We start from the raw sequence: 24,779 nt of genomic DNA, 5'->3' as shown, positions 1-24,779 counted from the left end.
TCTCAGAATAACTGTGGGAATCTGTCATAAGTCTCGACATTCAGGATCAGTCTTAATGCTACAAGTGTTCTCAAATAAATGCCAAGTAACATAAAAATAGGTGACGGTGGGGGGTGGGGAACCCAGATGACAAAATTTTAAACCAATCTTCCAGGCAAGAGAACTTTTCTCGGCTATGATCAGTTTCGGTTGTTTTATCCACCAATAGAGCAACTCTAAAACAAATGCTTTGGAAAAAAAATAAAATGCCAGGGGAGGGATAGATTGGGAGTATGGGACTGACATATACACACTGCTGTATACAAAACAGATAACCAAAAAGGACCTGTTGTATAGCACAGGGAACTCTGCTCAATACTTTGTAATAACCTAAATGGGAAAAGAACTTGAAAAAGAATAAATACGTGTATACATATAACTGAATCACTTTGCTGTACACCTGAAATTTACACAACATTGTTAATCAACTATACTCCAATATAAAATAAAAATTAAAAAAAACAAAACAAAACAAAAAAACAGAGAAAAACCAGAGACCAGTGGTTTGTTACTGGCTCCTGGAGGTGGTGCTGAAGTTGGGACGAGAAAGCCAAGGCAGCGGGAAGCTGCCAACTGTGGACACGGCCTCAGACACAGCCGAGGGTTATGAAACGAGCGTCTGTCAAATCCACGTGATGGGGGTGGAAGTTTGGCCTGTTCCTGACATCATACCTAGTTCTGAAAAGGTTCCACTGGCAACATCAACATGCTAGGCCAGCGGCCAGGGGCAGGCACATTCCTCCACCCAGGGCAGGGGTGCAGCCCCTGGGGTCAGGAGCTGCCCACTGTGGTGCATCCTGGGCAGACCCTGCAGGAGGCGCTGGGCAGGGAGCACTGCCTCCACGTGGTCACACAGGGGACCGGGATGCCCAGGAGGGCAGGGCTTAACATCCACACGGTTCCTGGAGAGCCCCAGAGTGGGGGCCGTCAGTGAGGGGTGCTGACTGCTGTCAAGACAAGAGGGGCAGGGGGGACCCTCTGAATAAGGGGAAGGACAGGGCGGAGCTGACCGCACAGGAAACCAACCACACGTCTACATGGAGACCAGCACACCGCCTACACGGAGACCATCGTGGGGCAGACCCATGCCCGACAGAAGAAGCTGCTTCCCTCATCCCTTCATCTGCCAATGCCCGGAGGGACAGGATCTGAGAGGGACAGGATGGACATGTCCCAGACCTCGGCCCACAGGTGCTGGGGCAGAAGAGGAAAAAGGGACCAGGCCTCCCTCACAGGAATGGGGCATCCAAACTGCATGTGGAGGGAAGCTCTGAATGAGACCAAATTCTGTGTCCGGACCTGGACGCGACCAGAAAGTCAGAGGGGCAGCCCAAGCTGCATAATTTAAGGAAGGAGATTCTGCCGGCACCTTGGAGGCAGTGACACCTAAGGACTCAGTCACCCGAAGGAGCTCTGCGAGGCGGGGGACCCAACACCCCCGGGGGCAGAGCAGGTGATCAGGTACTGCTAAAGTGACTTAAGTGCTCCTACTTCAAATAACAGTACTCCAAGAGGTGTTCTGTTTCCATGTGGAATGATTTAGAGCCTACTGTAGAGCACAGGCAACTCTACTCACTACTCTGTAATGACCTACAGAGGAGAAGAATCTAAAAACAAAGTGGATACATGTATATGTACAACTGAATCACTTCGCTGTACAGCAGAAACTAACACAACACTGTAAATCAACTATATTCCAATAAAAATTAATTTTAAAAAAATTAAAAGAAAAAACCAACAACTTTGCAACTTTCGACACTATGTTGTATGCTTATTGGAAAGCCATTTAGAATCTTTTTTTGTGTTAAAACAGTCCTGTCATCTACAAGCCTGAATGCTAAGGTCTAGAAACCAGTACTGACCACGGTGGACAAGGTCCTCGAGGGTGGCTGTGGGGCACATTTCCGTGAACCTCAGTTGACTTCAATTACTGGGCTTCATGTCCTACTGCAAAATAAATTCCCCAGGACATAAAGAGCAGAAACAACCCCTAATGTACCTCTTTTGCCTAGGAATTGAGGGCCAGTTAGATTTGAGCCTGCTTAAAGGAAAATCTCAGCCTTGAAGGAATCAAGTTAGTTGACAGGATAAATCCACACAGTCACAAGGCTATCGATTTAGCTTTGATTATGCAAGACAGTCACTGTTAGAGTCCTCTGTCTGGGTAAGCGCCGTATTAATCCAGCATCCACTTGGCACCACTGTCCTTTAAGGCCAGGAAGGACAGCTGCACGGTCATCAGGGCATCTGGAGGGGGTGCATCTGAACAGAGGGAGGTCAGCCAGCGAGGACGCTGTGGGAAAGGAGGACCCAGACTGCAGTAACTGTCCAGGGGTCCAGACCCCCTGAGGAGGGGCACGGGGGTCTCACCTGGCACAGGCCAGCAGGGATGGATGCAGAGATACATCCTTCTCTGGAGTAGGAGCCTGGGCGGGGGGGACCAGAGAGCATCACAGGAACACAGACTCCTATTCTTGCTCCACAGCGATGCCATCCATGCCGTTGGTGAAGCCAAAATCCTAGCGTCACCCTTGGTTCCACAGGTTCTGCACACCCCATGTCCAAGCCCTCCGTGGCATCTGTCAGTGCAGCTGCCAAGCTCACCTGGAATCTGTCCTCTGCCCCGGCCGCGCCTGTCTGCCCTGGACTGGGCGGTGGCCTCCCCAGTCCCCAGTGGCCACTCCTGCCCGTTGGCAGTGCACGCTCCAAGAGCTGCAGGGTCCCTTCTTCCTCCCAGCTTATTGGGATGTCCACGCAGCTGATCAGATCTCCGCTCCTTCCCTGGCCTTCCGCTCCCTCCCGCCCCCTTCCTGCCTCGCCACTAGGGCAGTGCTCTCCCGTTCTCTCTAAGCACCAGCTCCACCTCGTCCAGCTCTGGCCCTGGGGACACTGGCCTGCCTCTCTAAGTTCCAGCTCCCAGGCTTGGGCAAGTGGCCGGGAAGGTGGCAGAGCAGGAGGGTCCAGGAGAATGCTGGATGCCAGGACTGCTGTAGACCAACTGAGCTCGTCAGCAGGCACCAACCCTGTTCAGTCCCTCAGCCTCTACATGACCATGATAGAAGATGGCACTGAAGCCCCCCGCCCCCAAATCTCCCTGATCTTCTTTCCATCACTTCCTGTTCACACCACACAAAAGATCCATGGACTGGAAGCCTCCAGCCCCGCTCTCTTCCTGCTGGGTGTGTGGCTTTGAGAGTCTTCTCATTGTTCTGTGGCCTGACTGTTTCATCTGTGAGGTGTGGACTGGCCCAGATTTGAAACTGAAGTAGGTCAACTCCTAGGGGTTGGCAAAGGGAACCCGCCTGGGAGAGCTTCTGCCAGGCGTGTGCAAAGCTGAATGTAAAGTTCAATTAGCTCACTATGGGGGGTTCTGGAATGCAGAGGAGGAAGTTACCAGCCTCAGAGAAGGTTGGGTACCATTCATTTTGCTGTCTTCTGTGACTGGTTATCACGTTTGCCTTTATTTCAGTCAATTCAGGAATGCACCCATAATGTTCATTTCTGGGGACAAACACGACCAAAATGAGTAAGTTATTTATCTATAAACATTATGAAGCATTTTCAGGTATTTAACAGTTGTAATAACTACCTGTATTTATATTAATTGCTTTCAAATGTTAACTACATTTTTAATTGCTTTAAAATAGGTCTTAGAATCTCTTTTCTTAGCAAGTACACAACTGATTATAGCTACTTATAAGTGAAAACTCTACAGTTAAAATTACTCTCTTGGGGGCTTCCCTGGTGACGCAGTGGTTAAGAATCCACCTGCCAACGCAGGGGACACGGGTTCGACCCCTGATCCAGGAAGATCCCACATGCCTCGGAGCAACTAAGCCTCTGTACCACAACTACTGAGTCTGCGCTCTACAGCCCGCGATCCACAACTACTGAGCTCGCGTGCCACAACTACTCAAGCCCACGAGCCTAGAGCCTGTGCTGCGCAACAAGAGAAGCCACCACAATGAGAAGCCCTCGCACCGCAACGAAGAGCAGCCCCCGCTCGCCTCAACCAGAGAAAAGCCTGCGTGCAGCAACAAAGACCCAATGCAGCCAAAATAAAATAATAAAATAAATAAATTTATTAAAAAAGTAAAAGCAAAGTAACTTTAATAATATATTTTTTAAAAAATTACTCTCTTGATAGCCAAAAGAAAAGAAAATCCTGCTCTTTCATTTTGATGAATGTGGGAATATTTAAGATTCAAGAAAATGTAGTAGACCTTATTTTAAGCATTATTTTGAAAGATAAGACAATATCAACCCTGGAAGAAAAATGTGCAAATGAGGGGCTTGTTCATTGCTATTTCCTAAATGAAAGACACCTGCAGGTCTGACCGGCTTACAGGCACTGGCCCTGAGTTTCAGGACATGCCCTCATCACTAGGTGATGCCCCTGGGTCACATCACTTGCAAGTCAGTGTTGATTTCGTACCATCTTTTTCCATGTACCAAAGGACAGTTTACTCCTTGCGTGACAGAATGGAACTGAAGGTAACTTCACTGGTGTTTCACTCAGCTGGCAAGAAAGGGACAAATTCCCCTTTCCTGGGAGTCTGTCAAAACTAGAAACACCTAATACAGGAGCCACAAAACTTCATCACCACCTTGTAAAGCAAGACCTTCCTTTCACAGACTGGTTCACAGGCAGAACACGTACCACGCTGCAGCCCTTCACCTGGCCTGCGGATAAAGGGAATGTATGCCTCCTAAAAGTTCTGTTCAAGGAACTAATTCCTCCTCACATATGTAATACATGAATTTGTGGTTCATCGATTTTCTAAGAATTTTTTTTAAAGACAGTGAACATAGTTTAATTTTGGTGATTCAGAAGGTAACCGTTTTCTCGCTGGGCTTAAGCTTGTTCCGAGCATGTGTGTCCACTGCCCTGTGGCTAAGCCGTGGTCCTGGGAAGCATGCCTACGTGTCCACTGCAGATGGCAGTGGGAGCCGGGCCATGAAGCCCGCTCCACCATTATGACCTGCGTGACCTTGGGAAGCGGTCTCATTTCACGGTGCCTCAGTGCCCTCATCTGTAAAATGGGAATGATGGTATCTACCTCTCACAGGGTTGTGAAAGTGAAATTAGTTCACAGATGTGAAGGGCTCAGAGCAATGCTCAGCACACAGCGAGGTTCAATAAACATCACCTACGGTCATGATGTATGGCCAGTCACCTGAGGACCTCCATCTGCTCAAAAACACCAGAGAATGAATTCAGCAGAGGACTTTTAGGCCTTATCCACGAATGCTTAAGGAAAATAGCCCCAGGAATGATTAGATGACCAGAATGCCCTTTTGTGGTCTAAACAAATTTTATATCGTTGTTCCCACCGTTCAATTATTGGGAGAAAAGAATTCTGACGTCCGCCCTCCTTTTCCTACCCTGCTGTTTTTCTGCTTCCTGAAGGTTCTGTCCACCGCTGCTTGTTTTAACACCCCCCTCCCTGCCAGAGGTTAAATGTGAGTGAAAGTGGTTTGATTAAAACCCAGGCAGAGGGTTTCCCTGGTGGCGCTGTGGTTGAGAGTCTGCCTGCCGATGCAGGGGATACGGGTTCGTGCCCCGGTCCGGGAAGATCCCACATGTCGCGGAGCGGCTGGGCCCGTGAGCCATGGCCGCTGAGCCTACGCGTCTGGAGCCTGTGCTCCACAACAGGAGAGGCCACAACAGTGAGGGGCCCGCGTACCACAGAAAAAAAACAACCCAGGCAGATTAAGAATGAAGTCAAAAAGAATGAAGAGACACTTGTGGGAAATACCCATAGAAGTAATTTAAACAATCTTATTAGTCTTTCACCTCTGCGGGACTTGGATACTATTTACAGTAAGAAGTAACATCTCCAATCTGTAGTTAACTGATAATGGGACATTTCCTCATGCGGTCCAGACTAGACAATTTTCCTTCAATGCCCTCTAGGATCTGTTAAAAGAGAGATGGAGGCACATTGAAGTTTTCAAGAATTCTGAACATACAAATGTTTTTTGCTGTTGTTGTTATAAATTCATTTTATTTATTTATTTAGCTGCGTTGGGTCTTCGTTTCTGTGTGAGGGCTTTCTCTGCTTGTGGCAAGCAGGGGCCACTCTTCATCGTGGTGCGCGGGCCTCTCACTGTCTCGGCCTCTCCTGCTGCGGAGCACAGGCTCCAGAGGCGCAGGCTCAGTAGCTGTGGCTCACGGGCCCAGTTGCTCCGCGGCATGTGGGATCTTCCCAGACCAGGGCTCGAACCCGTGTCCCCTGCATTGGCAGGCAGATTCTCAACCACTGCGCCACCAGGGAAGCCCCATACAAATGTTTGAATTGGGCAAAGCCACAGGTGGCTTCCACAGTAAGGACAGGTAAGAACAAAGAGCAGAGGTGATTATGACAGATAGTTAGGAGACCTGGTGATTAACAGGTGTCTGTAAAGGAGAAAAGACAGTCGCTCTGTGGTCTGAGTAGGGGCCAGCTGTTCCTGAAAAGGGCGGGCTGCAGGGGGTGTGGAATTGCTGGGAGCAGAGGGGCAATGAGAAAGAGCTCACTATGGATCCACTGAGTCTGAGAGGGCCGAGGCCCTCTGCATGGAGGCAGCTGCATGGTTCTGGACTGGTATTTTGGGCTTGGGGGTGGCCAGCATGGAGGTTGGGGGGAACAATTCCAGGGAGGCAGCTGAACTTGCCCAGGGAGGGTGTGCTTGGCCAGGAGAGATGAGGGTCTGGATTAGAACTCAGAACCAGGCCCTAATCCTGGAGGAGGAAGATGAGTCTACAAAGAGGATCAAGATGGGGATGACGAGAGAGAAGGGAAACCCAAAGCAGCGGGTGTATAAATGGACAGATGCACCACCGCAGCAGAGGTTTCCACACACCTGTCCCAACACGTCCAGCAGACAGTCAGTGAGGATAGGGGTGAGCCAAACCCCACGCCAAGGCATGTACCAGAAACTGTACTCACAAGATATGCGGGACTTTTACCAAAACTTGGTTACAAACAAATGCAAAGCAAGGGTCAGCAAACTAACACCAAAGATGCAGGCACATCAGGTTACCTGACCACAGTGCAGTTACGCTGGCTATAAACGACAGAAAGACAACCAAGCAAACCCTCCCTACATCTGCAAATTCACAATACACTGAGAAATAACTCAGGGATGGAACGAGAAATCATAATGAAGATGAGAGAATCCTTGGAACCAAATAAAACATGACCAGACATCAAAAGTATGCAGTTAGGGCTTCACTGGTGGCGCAGTCGTTGAGAGTCCGCCTGCCGATGCAGGGGACACGGGTTCGTGCCCCGGTCTGGGAAGATCCCACATGCCACGGAGCGGCAGGGCCCGTGAGCCATGGCCGCTGAGCCTGCGCGTCCGGAGCCTGTGCTCCGCAATGGGAGAGGCCACAGCAGTGAGAGGTCCACGTACCACAAAAAAATAGGCAATTCACTGATGAGAAACGTAAATAGCCAATTCACTGATGAGAAACGTAAATAGCCAAGATGTTGACAATATATGACAAGTCGAGAAGAATCTATGTCAAGAAGTCTTGGCAAGGATGTGGCCGGAGCAAGGGCACCTCTTCCACTGGCAGTGAGAATGGGAGTCTGCATTACCCCTTCGTAGAGAAATGGGAAATGTTTTGCAAAAGGGCAGATGCACTTTCCTTTCATCCTGGCAAGTATGCCCACTGAGAAGATGGAGCACAAGAGCCCATGCTGAGGAGGGCGTGACTGTTCTTTCTAGTACTGTTGCAACAGTAAAAAATTGGAAACAACTTATATCCATTAACATGAGACAGATAAGCAAGTTGTGGAAAAGCTACATACATTCAAGCTACATACATTCAAGCTACATACATATCCATGTGGCTCAACATCAAAGAGCATGATGGTGGGTGAAAATAGAAAACTGCTTATGGTACCGATTATGTTAAATTTTATGTAAAATTTTAGTGAATTATGCAAGCATGCAGGGGAAAGGCAAAATCAACCTCAGGATCGTGGCTGTCCCTGGACACCCTCTAATTTCAGACATAGAGAGGGAGCCATGGCCGGGGTCTCAGTGGGGTCTTGCAAAAATATGGTTCTTGTTTTTTAAAAAGATAGAAGCAAACATTGTAAACATGATGAAACTAGACAAATATGGGTGGCATTTGCTACATTACTCTCAGACTTTCCAGTCTGTTGACCCGGTTCCTCTTGCAGGGTGGATAAGCCAGGAGGTGAACGGGGCCAGGCCTGCCAAAGGCATTGCTGTTTGCACAGAAACGACCCTGAGCCTGTGGCCGCACTGTCCCGTGTCCTCCTACATGGATCCCACTGGTGGTGGAGAAAGCATCAGATCTGGCATTCAAGATGGAAATCTGGGTCCACCACCAGTTACGAGACTGTAGCTCTGACACTGCATGTCCTGGAGTCATGTTCTCGCCTCTAAAGTGTCAATGATAAAGTCTGCCTCGCAGACCTCGCTGGGGCTGGGGTCATGGTGGGAAAAACAGCGTGATGGATCTAAAAGGCCCTGCACTTGGGGACCTAGAGATGATCCTTCTAAGTGAAGTAAGTCAGACAGAGGAAGACAAATATCATATGATATCACTTACATGTGGAATCTAAAAATATGATACAAATGAACTTATTTACAAAACAGAAACAGACACACAGACACAGAAAACAAATTTGTGGTCACCAAAGGGGAAAGGTGGGGGGAGGGATAGATTAGGAGTATAGGATTAGCATATACACACTACTATATATAAAATAGATAAACAACAAGGACCTACTGCATAGCACAGGGAGCTATACTCAGTATCTTGTAATAACCTATAAGGGAAAAGAATCTGAAAAGGAATACAGATATATGTTTACATACTGAATCACTGTGCTGTACACCTGAAACTTACACAACATTGTAAATCAACTATACTTTGATTAAAAAATAAAAATGTAAATAAATAAATAAAAAGGCTGTGCAAAGCGGGTCACAAAGGATGGCTCCCAGAAAAGCCAAACTGGGGCCAAATGTAAAAGAACACTTAGGTATCACTCCTCTGCTAAGTCGTTTATCTCGCAATAATTCTGCTCCCTCAGCCGAAGGCTCTGTCCTGTGGTCCCTCTCATCTTGGGCATCTCCGTGAAGGCCTGGGGATATTAAGCCACTCCAAACGATTTTGCTCAGCTCTGCTATGATTATGTTATGCCTTCCTCAAGTTTCCATAACCAGTGCTTATTGATTTTTGAATCAAGTCAAATCCCTAAACGGATCTTTGAATTCCTGCACTGGCCCATCTCCATCTTTCTGGTCTTTGCTTTTATCCCTTTTTCAAACTGTCACTCATCTGTCACGAAGACGGTTAACAGCTTGAGGTATAATTGACGTATGACAAAATACACATATTTTAAGCACAGAATTTGATGAGTTTTGACACACGTATACACCTGTGTAGCCATCACCACAATCAAGCAAGTGAATCTATCCACGGCCCCCAGTCGCCTCTGGCTCCTTTGTTACACGTAGTTCTGTGCTCTCACTTTCTCTTCTGCCGGTTTTATGCATTCTTTCAAAAGGCCTCATCATTCAATTATTACTGAAAAATTTCCCATCCCACGTGTTTTCCTCCTAATGCCCTCCTCCTCCCAGCATCTCTCTGCTAATTTAGAGCCCGGAAAATAACTACATGCTTTAGAAATAACCTCTAATCTCCAGGAGTGGGCTCTGTGCTGTCTCTCCAGTCTGTGTATGGAAAGCAACAGCCTGCTATCTGCCTCCCCCTACCAAAAAGGCAACGGGACTCCTCCTGAAGGCCCTGGCTTTGTTTGGGGACTAGAGTGAAAATCAGGACTATTATTACTCATCCTGGGACCATCCCAGACCAAACAGTGCGTTGCTGGCCCTCATCATAACCCTCCTCTCAGACCCTGACATCGAGACTGTGCTAGCCTCGTGGAGATCCTGCAGCTGAGGGGGGAGGGCCGTGGACCACCTCCTTGTGGGTCCTTATCTGAATGTGCCGAAGACTGCGGGTCCTCGTGTGAGGGGGGTCCGCCCGTGTGGCCAGCACCAGGCCCTGCAGGCCCCCCAGGAAGCTGTCTTTCACTGGCTACATCACAGCACGTCCCCTGGTGATGGCTTTAGGGTGTCCACTTGGAGAGGGTCCAGGGCAGCAGTCTGGGAGGAAGCTGTGTTTGCACAGCGTGTTGCCTTAGACCTTAAAAATGTCCACTGTCCATTTCAAATAATGAGAGGGTTCTTACCTATGCGATGATGGGGGTCTGTAGCACCCCTTTCCCAACTGGAATCCCCTTGGCACCATAATCGATCCCACAGCTGCCCCACCCGCCACCTTGACCCCCCAGTCCTCAGGGCACACTCTCAAGGTAGAGGATGGCTGCCAGTGACTTCCTAGAAGGCCTCATGCAGCTCACTCGGAAGCTGGGCCCCTCTTTCTTTACTCTGGTCTTACATGCAACATATATGGCAGAAGTTACAGAGGGTTCCAGAAAGGACTGGTTGGTACTCTTCCTTGACGTCCAATGCGATACAGGCTTTTCCCTACTGTGACTTGACTGGATTAAGGGAGGCCCACGTAGCTGGTAAAACATCACTTCTGGGTGCATCTGTGAGGGTGTCCTGGAAGGGACCAGCAGTTCAATCAGTAGATGGAGTAAAGGAGACACCCAGTGTGGGTGGGCATCACCCAATCTGCTGAGGGTCCTCGTAGAGCAAACACGCAGAGGAAGGGAAAATTTGTTCTCTCTGCTTGAGCTGGAAAGTCCTTCTCCTCCTGTCCTTGGACATTGTCACTGCTGGTTCCTGAGCTTTCAGACTCAGAACAGGACTTACATCCTATGTCCTCCCCAATTCTCAGGCCTTGGGACTTGGACTGAGTTATATAACCCGCTTTCCTGGTTCTCCAGCTCACGGACAGCAGATCCTGGGGCTTCTGGGCCGCCATAAGCACATGAGCCAATTCCCATAATAAATCTCTCTCTCTCTCTGTATATATACACATTTTCTTTTTTGCAAGAGAGAGTTTATTAACGCATGCCATGCACATCGCATGCGACAAGCCTAAACCAGAAGTAACTAAAGATGGTGGCTCAGAATCCCAGCTTCTGTAGCGTCTTCAGCAAAGGACAATGAAGTCGTAGAGAAATGATAGGACAAAGGAGGGCAGTTTTAAGCTTCCAAAGCTGGCAAACAGTGTTGGGAAATATATGGAAGGAAAGTGATGGAGTAAGGTTTTTTAAAAAGAGGAATCTATTTCATGCAAGTTCTTTAGAGAAAGATACACTGAAAAGTCGAAAAACAATGACTTTTCGCTGGATACATTATTATGATGGCTTTTTACTAGGTGAAATGCTGAGAGGAAAACTGACTAATTCAATGGGAATTTATAGAAATACGTCATCCAACTGGTTATGCTGTCTTAGGCAAGATACTCAGCCTCCAAGACTCATTTTCCTAATAGCAAAATGAATGGTGAATTTCTTGCTAAATATTCCACAAACCCATTTTTATCTTTGGAGCACAAAGATTTTATGAAAATGGGTGCTGTTACCGTCTGAGATCACCAATCATACCCTTCGTGCTTTTCCACTGGAATCTAGAATAGATTGTGTTTTCCCATTGGAATCTGGAATAGGAGATGTATAGAGATATTTTCTGTTGGTTCTTTTTCCCTGGAAAACCCCAGCTAAGACAGCTTTTTTAGAGGTCTTCAGACATTTCAGTTAGGATCAGAGGTGTGTATATGGCCAAGCACTGTGTCATGTCACCCTGTAGCCAGAGCTGTGTGTGTGTTTGGTATCGCTCACCAAGAGAATCCAAATGTGTTTTCCTATCTTCCCACTTCCTCGGTTTCTTAGATGTCACCAATTCTTTTCTTAGAGCTAACCCACCCCATCACCTCTGCATACGTAACATTTTATTCATCACCCCACTCAGCAAAATAATGACCCTCCCTTAGGATTGAAAAATGCTTTTATAATTTAACACTTTAATTTCCTGTCACAGTGGAGCTAGTGCACTACCCTGTAATTGTCTGTTTCACTTGTGACTTTCCTCCGCCAGACCTGGAGGGCAGACTCTACATCTTTTATCTCTGGACACCCAATGTCCAACCCAGGCACAGAAGAGGTGCTCAAAACAGTGACTGAATGAATGAATTAAAAACCCTCACTGAGGGACTTCCCTGGTGGCAGCAGTGGTTAAGAATACGCCTGCCAATGCAGGGGACATGGGTTCGAGCCCTGATCCAGGAAGATCCCCCATGCCTCGGAGCAACTAAGCCCACGCGCCACAATTACTGAGCCTGCGCTCTAGAGCCCGTGAGCTACAATTACTGAGTCCACGTGCCACAACTACTGAGCCCACACGCCACAGCTACTGAAACCCGCATGCCTAGAGCCTGTGCTCCGCAGCAAGAGAAGCCACTGCAACGAGAAGCCCGTGCACCACAATGAAAGAGTAGCCCCTGCTCACCGCAACTAGAGAAAAGCCCGCGCTCAGCGACGAAGACCCAACGCAGCCAAAAATAAATATTAATTAATTTATTACTTTTAATAAAAAGAATAGAAAACCATCATAAACTTAAAAAAAAAAACCCTGATTTCAGAGACAGTTCCAGAGTGTCGCCTGGGGCCCCACCCCTCTCTGTGAGCCACTGTGAGCCAAAGAGATTTGGTTCCTGCCCCTGTGGGGCTTACGGTCTGGATGGGGCATGCTTACAACCCGTGGCCACTGTCATGTGAAGATAAAGTAGAAGGAGCTGTGGGAACTTAGGGTGAGGGTGCTGGTCTAGCCTGAGGGCTGGAGGAACGCTGACGGCCGAAGAATGAGGAAAAATGAGCCCATCGCAGTGGAGAGGAAGAGCCTTCCAGACACGGAGAGCTTTGTGTGCCAAGACCCCAGAGCACGGAGCATCCTGCGTGTGTCCTGGAGGCTGAGGGGGCCAGGGCGGCTGTGGGAAGGGGACAGGCAAGAGTGTCACAAACTGAGGCCAGACAGACTCTGTGAGACATGCTCCGAGATGCAGGTCTTTACCCTGAAAGCAAGTGCGACCTCATGGGATGTGCAGCGTTAATGTCAGGGTGAGGTGGTGGGACAGCGGCCAGGGAGGGTGGCAGGAAGGAGAGGGAGGTTGGGACCCCTCCGTGGTCCCACTGCAGGGGTGCTGGGATGACTAATTTTGTGTGTCAATTTGGCTGCCCTGTGGTGCCCAGGGATGTGGTCAAACATCATTCTGGATGTTTCTGTGCGAGTGTTTTTGGGTGAGCTTCACATTCATAGCAGTGACCCTGAGTAAAACAGAGTGTCTTCCAAATGGGGGTAGGGGTCATCCAACCAGGTGAAGGCCTGATCTCCCCCGAGGAGGAGGGATCCTGACGCAGACAGAGATGGCCTTTGGACTTGAACTCAGCTCTTCCCTGATGTTCAGCCTGCTGCCCACCCTGCATATTCTGGACTTGTCAGCCTCGTAATCATGTCAGTCAATTCTTTAAATATATATCTCTCTCATATGTACACACAGACGCGCGCGCACACATACACACACACACACACACACGCGCATCTTATTGGTTCTGTTTCTCTGGAGAACCCTAATACAGGGGAGAAGATCTGAAATCGTCATTTTGGAGAGTTGAGGAGAGAGATGGGCAGGGGAAGGCAGCACAGGTGCTGCACAGAGTGGAGCGCCAGGTGAGGCAGGTGCTTACGGTGTAAGGTGCTCAGCCACAGGCCTCACGACGCAGCCCACTGGTCTTGCTGGGTGCAGATGAGGAGGGAATGTGGACAGTTTGGTTCATCCAGGGAGTGGGCGCCAGCAGAGAGGGGCTAGGAACAGAGTGGTGGGGCTTTTGGACACTGGTCCATGTGTCCTTGAAGGCATGGATCTGGCCCCTGGGCAGGGAGAAGGATGGACTCGCATGGTGGAGTCCGGCTGAGGCTGGGGAGAAGGCCTGGGATAGAGGAGGCCGGACAAGAAGGCGAAGGCTACAGGAGCCAAGGCTGGGGCCATGAGCTGGATCGTCCCGCCAGGCCATCCTGGAGGTGGCAGGGCTCAGGGAAACGATCTTGGAGTGTGTGGTGGTGTTCGTGTGGAGGACATGGGATCTAGAGCCTTGGGGTTAGGAGAGGGAGATGCCAGAGCTCTGCAGGGACCAGCGCCCGGAATGCTGTGGCTCTTCCCTGCAAAGAGGAGGAGACGGGGATAAAATCGCCTGGCGGAGGGACAAAGGCGAGGTGCTGGCCCCACAGGAAGTGCCCTCATCCCGAGCAGAGCAGTGAGTGGCCCGTCCTGGGCCTGCCTGCTCCACACCTGACCCTTCGTGTAGCCCACACACCCATCCTGGGGGGCGGGCAGTGCTGAGGGACTGCGAGAGGCAACCAGCCCAACGAGGCTGCCCGCACAGGGACTGCTACAAATACATCCCTAGAAATACTTCTATGTCAACATCTGAGTCTCCTGGACCTGGTTTTAACTGAGCAGGTACAGATAAGTCGCAGGCCTCTTGGGTGGAACCTCTGTTCTGTAGGATTATTCTAAATATGCCATACAGACTTGGGGCTGCAGACATCCCACAAGACTCAGTATCCCAACCACACAGGGGAAAGCAATGCCACCAAAATCAGAGGGTGGGCAGGCAGGCTTTCAGTGGCTTTGGGAACCAAGGGCAGAGATGCCATTCAGGAATGTGGTCGGCATACCCACCCTATCATGGGGACGAGATGGGGGGAAGCCTTGCCAGAGATAAATTGTGCTCGATCTCTCTGCACATTCCCTTACAGGGACCCCGTGACTGCTAAGTGGGAGATCGGGAATTTCACATCCTTCTCATCTCTGTCTGGATTCCACTTGGCCAGAGGGACCCGTTAGCCACCCCCTTGGGGATCCAGGGGTGAGAAGAAAGCTGTATAGAGATATGACCGTCTGTCTTGCTCTGTGTAGCTGCCCACTTCAGAAAATGGGAAGGTCCCTTCTAGCAGGGTGTGTGTGTGTGTGTGTGTGTGTGTGTGTGTTTATTCTTTCACACTGCCAGTCAATGCTGTGAGTTTTGTCACAAAATATTAGTGTTCGCTTATTCTCAGAACCATTTTTACTTCTTCAGCGTGGTTAAAAACTTACTCAAGATTAAATGATTTTTTCAGGTCCCTAGGTTTTTAGGAAATTGTCTTGCTGGGATTTTTTTCCCTTTAACTCCCTTAGAGACAAAGAAAAGGATCTTCAAGACAAGATAAGGAAGCATATAAACTCAATAACTGACTGATTTCTTGGGAAGCTTTTATCTCCTTGTCCATTGATAAAAGTTTCTTTAGGTAATTTGCTTTACTACAGCTCAATAAATTAAACCAGGTACTTGAAGCAAACTACCAAACGAAAAAAGATCTTTAACTCTGTTTTGAATTAGAATTACATCATTATAATAAAACCACAATGATATTCTGGGATATAGCAAAGAATGAAAGTTGGGATGGATATAATATCAACACATGACGAAGCATATTCCATCAGCTAACAATTCCGATTTGTGTAATCTTTTAAAAATTCTATTAATACTGATCAGAAAATATGTCACAATCTTGTGCTGGGTTTGACCTGGCAAAGACAACCATTCAACTACCAAAACATCTTTTTATCATTTATTTTGTCAATCTTCCAAAAGCCTAGACATTATCTTATCAGGAAAGCGGACCTCCTTTGGTCGCAATTCCCACCACGGTCCAGTGCTTTGGGAAGGCAGATGCTGAAATCCTAATCTTGAGGCCACCCTCTTTATGGACTTCATAATGGGATGCCCCCCAGCCAGGTCCCATCATCAGGGAGCAGGCACCTGAGTCTTGGAGAACTCAGACTCTCCAGGGAGACCTGCCCATTAGCAGACTCGCTCAGGGACCCAGGAGGAGCCATCTGACCCCCTCTGGGCTGCTGCCTGCTCAGCCACAGGATGGGCAACAGGATGCCCCATCCGTCCAGTTCTACAATTCTGAGGATCGCTGCACTGCACGACGGAGCTCTGGGTCCCCTCTATGTCCTTTGCCCTTTCCCCCGCCCTCACCCTGTCAGGGTGGAGCAGCAAACCTGGGCATGGCAGGAGGCATTATGTTTGAGAGATGCTGGTCTGCCCCCAGGATCCAGGATTCGATGCGGCTGGGGAAAGCTGAAAAGAGATCCAGGGAAGGGGGCTCAGAGCCCCCAAACACCCGAAAATAATCTGAGGGACAAGTGAGGCAGCATCCCCACCATCTTCTGGGTTCCAGTTAGACTCCGTATCAGCCAGGAAGAAGACCAGTTTCTGCTTGTTTTCCCTGACGGTGGATTATGCCTGCACAACCTTCCAGATATCGGGAGTGGTGGGGGGAGGGTGGTGTGAAGGTCAGGAAGAAATCAGACCAATCTCACTAAGTCACCATCAGTTAATTCAAACACACCTCAAATCCAAAGAGTGTTGATTCCCAAACCAATTATACGGGATTTCCTGGGCACAAACTGAGTTCATTAGATACAAAGTATGAATAATCCATCATCTAATATGGAAATTTAAGGCAGGGAACATCACTAATCAGATAACTAGAGCCTCAAGTCAGACTATTAAAGGACCAACAAACCCACTCTAATTGCTGATCAAAACAGCAGGCAAGGGAAACTAATCAAAGTGACATGCCCGTTCGTGCCTTTCCTCTGGCTCCCAAGGAAATGTGCTCCACGGAGGGGCAGGCCTGCCCTTCCCCACGTGCCTCCTGCCACCCCAATGCGTTCCGAGAGTTTCAACATGGAGAAGCCACCCCAGGTCCCTTCACAGCGGGTGAGTCACCGAGCACAACCTGGCTTGCATGACTTTAAGCGTAATGAGCATATTTAAAATGACTGCACAACGCACACTACTGTGTATAAAATAGATAAACAACACGCTCTACTGCACGGCACAGGGAGCTGTAGTCAATATCCTGTAATAAACCATAATGGAAAAGAACATGAAAAAGAAGATACATATATGTACAACCGAATCACTCTGCTGTACGGCAGAAATTAACATAACATTGGAAACCAAGTATACGTCAATTAAAAAAAAAAGAGTGCACGACTAATTACAAGAAAACTAGAGAATGTGGTACTTGGATCTACATGAATCTCAGAGGAAGAAGTACCTATATTTATGAAGAGGAAATACAAAACCTTAATTACGCTAAAGCCTATTTAAATAGAGCACGATGCTTGATAGGGGTTAGGACTTGCCTCTAGTGCTTTGAAGTATCCATGGACCTCAGAAAAGATCTAAGAAAGGGATAAAATACATGGAAACTTCCCCCCACCCCCGTGTAATTAACTAGCTACAGACATCCTTGGGGGAAGGCTGGGACCAAACTGAGAAGGTGGCCGCTCAGTCTAAGATCTAAAAGTAGAGACACAAAGGCTCAAGGAATAAACGACAAAGAAACAGACTGAGAGGTGAGCTGCCCAAACCCGAGATCACGTCGGAAGCAGAGCACAAAGATAACAGTCACTGCAGAGAACAAGGCGAGGGGGAGAGGCTTTAGGAAAATGGAGCAAAGTGAGGTGGAAAAGAAAGAGTTGTAAAAACTAGAGAAAAAAGTGATAGTGATGAAAGGTCAGGGTGGTCCAAGGAAGGCACAGTTACCCTCAAACTAAGAGAACAGAAAAAAAAATTAAAATGCATAGTTCAAGAAAGTTTTTCTGAAATAAAGCAAGATGCAAACTCACAGGCTGAAAGGTGCACTGTGGACCATGGAAATTTGAGAAGGACTGATCAGTGTCAAGACATATCATAGTGAAATTAATGGACTTGATCATTTAAAAACACCATTGACATAGGACCGAAACCATGTTGCCTTGTATCGGACAGGCTGGGCTAGGTTACGCTGCGGTAACAAACATCCCCCAAGTCTCAGTGGGTTAAGACAACAGAGGTTTATTTCTCATTCATGCCATGTGTCCATTGTGGGTACTTGTGGGTGAGTTATGGGGTCTCTGCCCATGGTAGGGACCCAGGCTGATGGTGCAGCCACCACTTATGATTTGCCAGTTACTGTGCTAGAGGGAAAGAGAGCCCCGGAGAATCTCACACCACAGGTACACACTCGGCCTTGGAAAAGTGATCCATGTACGTTCCACTCACGTGGCTCCAGGCACCCAAAAGGGCACTAGGACTAGGTCTAGGGGAACTTGGAGAGTTAAAAATATTTTTAAACAACACTGATGACTACCACATACCAAAAAAGGAGAGAGCATTATGCTGATATAAGATCTTTCTCTATAGCAATATTCGATGTCAAAAGAGAATGGCACACCATCTATAAACCCGTAGGGGGTAAATGTGCTCCTCAAAAATTCTATACCAGGGAGGTCATTATGGATAATACCTCCCAGTTCTGCTTAGGATGCAGACAGCTAAAAAGAGCATTCACCCCACCATTACAAAAAAAATAAGACACTGGACACTCTGCAAATTCACATCTTAAGTTGATCCCATCTGACAGCTGAGGTCGCAGGGCAACCAGCTAATCCAAATGCCAAGGAGAGACAGACACCTCTACGGAGAGATAGGAGGACGTGCTTACCTGGGGCCGATGCTGTCAAACAAGTTCTAGTGGAAAAGGTGGACCAGAGCATATAGGGAACTTAGCAGAGAGATGGAAGCTACACGTAAGAATCAAATGGAAATGGTAGAAATGAAAAGCACAGTCACAGAAACCACAGGGTCACCAGAAGACTCGACAGAGCTGAGGAAAGACTTACCATGTGGGGTTGATTTTGGGGAATGCAAGGCTGGTTCACCATTCAAAGAAAGACAAATATCATATGATATTGCTTATATGTGGAATCTATAAAAAACGATACAGATGAACTCATATGCAAAAGAGAAATAAACTCACAGACATAGAAAGCAAACTTATGATTACCAAAAGGGAAGAGGGGGAGGGATAAATTAGAAGTTTGGGATTAACATATACACACTACTCTACATAAAATAGATAACCAACAAGGTCCTACTGTATAGCACAGGGGGCTACACGTAATATCTTGTAATAACCTATAATGGAAAATAATCTGAAAAAGAATAGATATAGATGTATGTATAAGTAAGTCACTTTGCTGTACACCTGAAACTAACATAACATTGTAAATCAACTATACCTCAATAAAAAAAACCCAACGTGATTCACCACATTAGTAGAATAAAGAAGACAAAGTATATGAACATCTAAGTAGACGCAGAAGGTACTTTGACAAAACCAACATCCACCATGATAAAAACTCTCAGAAAACTAGGAATAGTAGGCAACTTCCACAACCAGATAGTGTACATCTATAAAAAACTCAGAGCTAACAACACACGTAATCCCTAGAATCAGGAACAAGGCAAGCATGTACGCTCTCACTACTTCTATCTGACACTGCTGGAGATTCTAGTCAGTGCAATAGGCAAGGAAGAAGAATCAGAGGCAACCAGATGGGAAAAGAAGATGTAAGATGGCATCTTTCTGGTAATCAATAGCACATGATTGCCTCCATAGAAAATCCAAAAGAATCTATAAAAGAGCTACTAGAACTAGTAGGTAAGTTTAGCAAATCACAGGATACAAGCTCAGTAACAAAAATCAAATTTCTATATATGAATGAACAAAAGACAATTTAAAAAAATTTAAGTACCATTAAAAGAGCACCTGTACACATTAATACTCTAAGCATACATATTATAAAATGTTATGCTCTATATACTAAAAACTACACAACACTGATGGAAAAAAAGAAACACTGATGAAATCAAAGAAGACCTAAATAAATGGAGAGCTAAACCATGAATATATCCGTTCTCTCCAAGTTGATGTATACATTCAGTGCGATCTCAATCAAAATTCCAGCAGGATTTCTGTAGAAATTGAAATGTTGATTCCACAATTTATATGGAAATACAAAGGAACTAGGATAACCAAGACAATTTTGGAAAACAAAAAACAAAGTTAGAGGACAGCAGTAAACAAACTCTTACTTCTAAGAGTCCCTTGTCTTCCTGATCTTGGATGAATCTCAGCTTCCCCCAGAGCCATTGCTCCCTTTCCAGGCCCTCGGCTGGAGGGCAGGGGCAGGCTGGTCACTCCTGCTCTTTTTCTAAATTTAATTTTTTATTTTATGCTGGAGTACAGTTGATTTATAATGCTGTGTTCGTTTCAGGTGTACAGCAAAGTGCTTCAGTTATACATATACATATATCCATTTGTTCTCAGATTCTTTTCCCATACAGGTTATTACAGAACATTGCGTAGGGTTCCCTGTGCTGTACAGTAGGTCCTTGTTGATTATCTATTTTATCTATTTTATGATTATTTTATATATATAATGTATATATGTTAATCCCAAAGTCCTAATTTATACCCCCCATCCCACATTTCCCCTTTGCTAACCATAGGTTTGTTTTCTATGTCTGTGAGTCTGTTTCTGTTTTGTAAAGAAGTTCAATTGTATCATATTTTTAATGATTCCACATATAAGTGATATCATATGATACTTGTCTTCCTCTGTCTGACTTACTCCACTCAGTATGATAATCTCTAGGTCCATCCATGTTGCTGCAAATGGCATTATTTCATTCCTTTTTTATGGCTGAGTAATATTCTGTTGTATATATGTACCACATCTTCTTTATTCATTCATGTATCAATGGACATTTAGGTTGCTTCCATGTCTTGGCTATTGTAAATAGTGCTGCTATGAACATAGGGGTGCATGTATCTTTTCAAATTATGGTTTTCTCCAGATATATGCCCTAGGAGTGGGATTGCTGGGTCATATGGTAGTTCTATTTTTAGTTATTTAAGGAACCTCCATACTGTTCTCCATAGTGGCTGCACCAATTTACATTCCCACCAGCAGTGTAGGTTCCCTTTTCTCCACACACTCTCCAGCACTTATTATGTATAGACTTTTTGATGATGGCCATTCTGACTGATATGAGGTGATACCTCATTGTAGTTTTGATTTGCATTTCTCTAATGATTAGTGATCTAATCTTTTCATGTGCTTTTTGGCCACCTGTATGTCTTCTTTGGAGAAATGTGTATTTAGATCTTCTGCCCAGTTTTTGATGGGGTTGTTTGTTTTTTGATATTGAGCTGCATGAGCTGTGTGTATATTTTGGAAATTAATCCCTTGTTGGTCGCTTCGTTTGCAAACTGCTGCTCTTTCCACCTCAGTCATAAATCCTACCTCCTCTGGGCCTCACGCCACCAGCACTACCTCTACTTACATTTTGGAAACAAATTCATTGAGAAGTTTGGTGCAGTCTTTCTTTTCCTTCAGCTCTTACCATTGTCCCAGGCAACGCGAACATCCGTGGGGATGAGCCATTCAACGAGGCTCCCAGCTTGGCTGGAACATCTTCAGTGTCCTTCACTCCATTCCATTCAAGCCACCCTATCCCTCATGGCCTTCTCATCAGGACACCAGAACAGTGGACGAGGGTGGACAGCAAGCTCCCCCAGGCCCGGCTGCATTCTTCGAGGGAGCGCTGTTGACCCCACACCATCCTCACTGTTCAAGCCAAGGTCACCTCCTCAGGGGCTGGAGGGGCCCCCTGAGTGCAGCGTTAGGAACTCCAGGCCTTGGGGGAGCAGGCCAGATACCTCCAATCCATCCACCGGGGAGAGGGGTGTGACCAGATCACTTCACCACATCTGCACACCCAGGCAGTCTGCAGCATTGCAAGATGCCCTGGGGGTGTGCCAGCTTCTTCTGGGGGGTAGGGGTTGCACTGTCATTATAACGACCTATTGTCTTGTGACGTTTTTCAAATACGGAAAGAAACGGTGCCCGGGCTGAGCCGAAGACTTAGGAGTAGGCAGAATGAGATCAGAGTGAGCATGGCCGACGCTGGTGGGATGACGCTGAGCATCCCCAGGAGCTATTAAGATAGAAGCCGTGGCCATACTCAACGTGAGACAGCAAGGAACACCTTGTGACCAAGAGGATGGGCCCTTGATTGCTGCCTTCTGGCTTCCTCCAACCCCCTGGATCTGTCACTCTGGTGGGCTGCTGGGACCAATGAGTGGGGACCACCCTCCCTGTGAAACAGGGAGGTGCTGGGGGCCTCAGGCACATCCTCTATCTCTGTAGCCACTGCTCGTTTGCCAGCCAGCTTCCCAGGGCACTGGAGTTCACAGGGAGTTCCCCAGACCTGCTGGTTCACCATTGCCAGTATTTGAAATGACACCCATGGAGGACGAACCACAGGCCCCCGTTCCAGACGGCGACACTGCTCTCCATTCTCCCAGGTGCCAGCGTGGCTCTCTGGAGCCTCCAGATCCCCACACACTGCAACCCTTGCACACGTATGTACTACAGGGCTCCCTGTATACCGTAAATACCATTTTACCACCCACCAAGAGCTGCTTGGACCGTAGCTGCATCTTTCAAAAAATGTTTAGCAGTTTAGTTTCAGGGAAAAGAGAAGAATTGGGTTCATTGTTCATACACGTTTTTAAGCGGCCAATGTTAATTTTCAGGAGTAGGAAAAACTTGTAGGAAGAAAAAGAAAGAAGTGATATAAACAATTTTCCATGTCATTAAAGAGAAATCAGATGCTGTACATAAGAATAGATTGCCATGGGAGACTATAAAATTTCTTGCTCCAAATATCTTTAAAAAGGCGAAATAAGTACCCACCTGTCCCCTGATGATGGAATAGCAAAAATGTTGGCTCAGCCATAAAAAAGAACAAAATAATGCCATTTGCAGCAACACGGATGGACCGAGAGATTATCATACTAAGTGAAATAAGTCAGAAAGACAAATATCATATGATATCACTTATATGTAGAATCTAAAATATGACACAGATGAACCTATCTACAAAACAGAAACAGATTCACAGGCATAGAGAACAGACTGGTGGTTGCCTAGGGGGAGGAGGGTGGGAGAGGGAAGGATTGGGAGATTGGGGTTATCAGAGGCGAACCCTAAACTCCCAATCCTTATATATACGATGGATAAACAACAAGGTCCTACTGTATAGCACAGAGAACTATATCCAACTTCCTGGGATAAACCATAATGGAAAAGAATACAGTAAAAGAATGTATGTATAACTGAGTCACTTTGCTGTACAGCAGTAATTAACACAACATTGTAAATCAACTATACTTCAGTTAAAAAAATGTTGGAGGGACTTCCCTGGTGGCACAGTGGTCGAGCATCCACCTGCCAGTGCAGGGGACACAGGTTCGAGCCCTGGTCCGGGAAGATCCCAGATGCCGTGGAGCAACTAAGCCCATGTGGCACAACTACTCAGCCTGAGCTCTAGAGCCCACACACCACAGCTACTGAGCCTGCGAGCCACAACTACTGAGCCCACGAGCCACAACTACTGAAGCCCGTGTGCCTAGAGCCCGAGCTCTGCAACAAGAGAAGCCACCACAGTGAGAAGCTCACGCACCGCAACAAAGAGTAGCTCCCACTCGCGGCAACTAGAGAAAGCCTGCATGCAGCAACAAAGACCCAGAGCAGCCAAAAATAAATAAATTTTAAAAAAATGTTGGAAAAGCAGTGGCACGCATCACATCCACATCTGCAACAACCTCTTTTAACCATTCAGCCCTGCTTCACAGATGTGGGAGTCAGAGAGTGAAATGGTGGAAATGGAAAACCGAGAAAGTGAAACCTTTAAAGTGGAAATCTCTAATGGTTTAAAACGCTCTCTGGAAAGATACTCCCTGCTGCATGTGACCCAGCTGGATGAACTAAGAACTGAAAGGAACGCAGTTAATAAAACCTTCCTATGATATGTCGAGACGTCGCAAGGATGGGATGGGAGGCAGAAGCAGAGGAGCCTGGGTCACCTTTAAGGTCAGCCGCACGGTGTTGCAGTCCTCCCTCAGCGGGTTCAGCTTCAATGTCTCTCCAAGGTTGCTGCAGCCCGACGACTGATGCTGCATCTCACAGCAGACACACACCTCGACGCTGTCGAACTTAATCTAGACAGGAGTACACAGAGCTCACGGTTAAAACCGGGCACGTGCTTGAGCTACACACACGCTTAAGAACACCATGTGACAAGCATCTCATCTCGTTTTCTTTAAATAATAAAGCCAAGATGATTTTTTTAATAGACAAAAGACATCAGAAACACTATTAGGAATTATTTAAAATGTCTATTTTAAAAGCAATTAATAAAAAAATAAATTTGAAGAAACCTAAGCTATAAAGTTACAGAAAATTACATGAAGTTGAGCATGGAGACATTATCACATGTCTGTGATAACATACACTCTGTTCCCACGGTCAGCAGCTCCTGTCTCCCTTCATGGCCTAGCAAAGTCCTACTCATCGTCAAGACCCAACTCCAGCGCCATCCCTGAGGCCTTGTCTGGTTTCCCTCTCGGGAGTTGCTTGCTTCTCCCCTGCTGAAGACTCACTTTTTCAGCAGCAGTGACTCGTGTCTGTGTGCCCCCAAGGGCAGCTGCCACTTAACCATTACAATGTTCACAACGCCCAGGAGGTGTGGGCCTTCCATACGAGCTGAATGAATAAAAACGCCTGGGAAAATGAAAGACTATGGAAAGAAAAAATGCAGTTCAAGTGTTTTTAAAAGCCTGGAGCCCAGGAGGAGAGCCACAGAGCACACCTGAGCCGGACCTGCAGCTTGAAGTGGACCTGCCCTGACCTGGCTGCAGGAATGAGAGAGAAATCACTGCACTGCACACGCACACGGTTGTCCCCACCCAGCTCCAGTCCTGGTCGGGTTGTCACACACGCA

At 47.1% G+C, this 24,779-nt stretch overlaps 1 protein-coding gene across 1 annotated transcript in view; it reads right to left on the bottom strand.

Annotated features, from left to right (window-relative positions):
- The window catches only part of ENTREP2 (endosomal transmembrane epsin interactor 2), a 171,599-nt gene that overhangs the window by 38,648 nt on the left and 108,172 nt on the right, over positions 1–24,779 (bottom strand). Inside the window, exon 4 of the mRNA XM_024742732.1 lies at positions 23,863–23,997. Within this exon, the coding sequence (XP_024598500.1) occupies positions 23,863–23,997 (135 nt within the window). The remainder of the gene's footprint in view (positions 1–23,862; positions 23,998–24,779) is intronic.

The sequence above is a fragment of the Neophocaena asiaeorientalis genome, unplaced genomic scaffold (genome assembly GCF_003031525.2).
Source record: "Neophocaena asiaeorientalis asiaeorientalis breed wild unplaced genomic scaffold, Neophocaena_asiaeorientalis_V1.1 scaffold155, whole genome shotgun sequence".
NCBI classification, from domain to species: domain Eukaryota; kingdom Metazoa; phylum Chordata; class Mammalia; order Artiodactyla; family Phocoenidae; genus Neophocaena; species Neophocaena asiaeorientalis.
The sequence above is the reverse complement of the archived record's forward strand: the minus strand, read 5'-3'. Positions and strand labels throughout refer to the sequence as shown.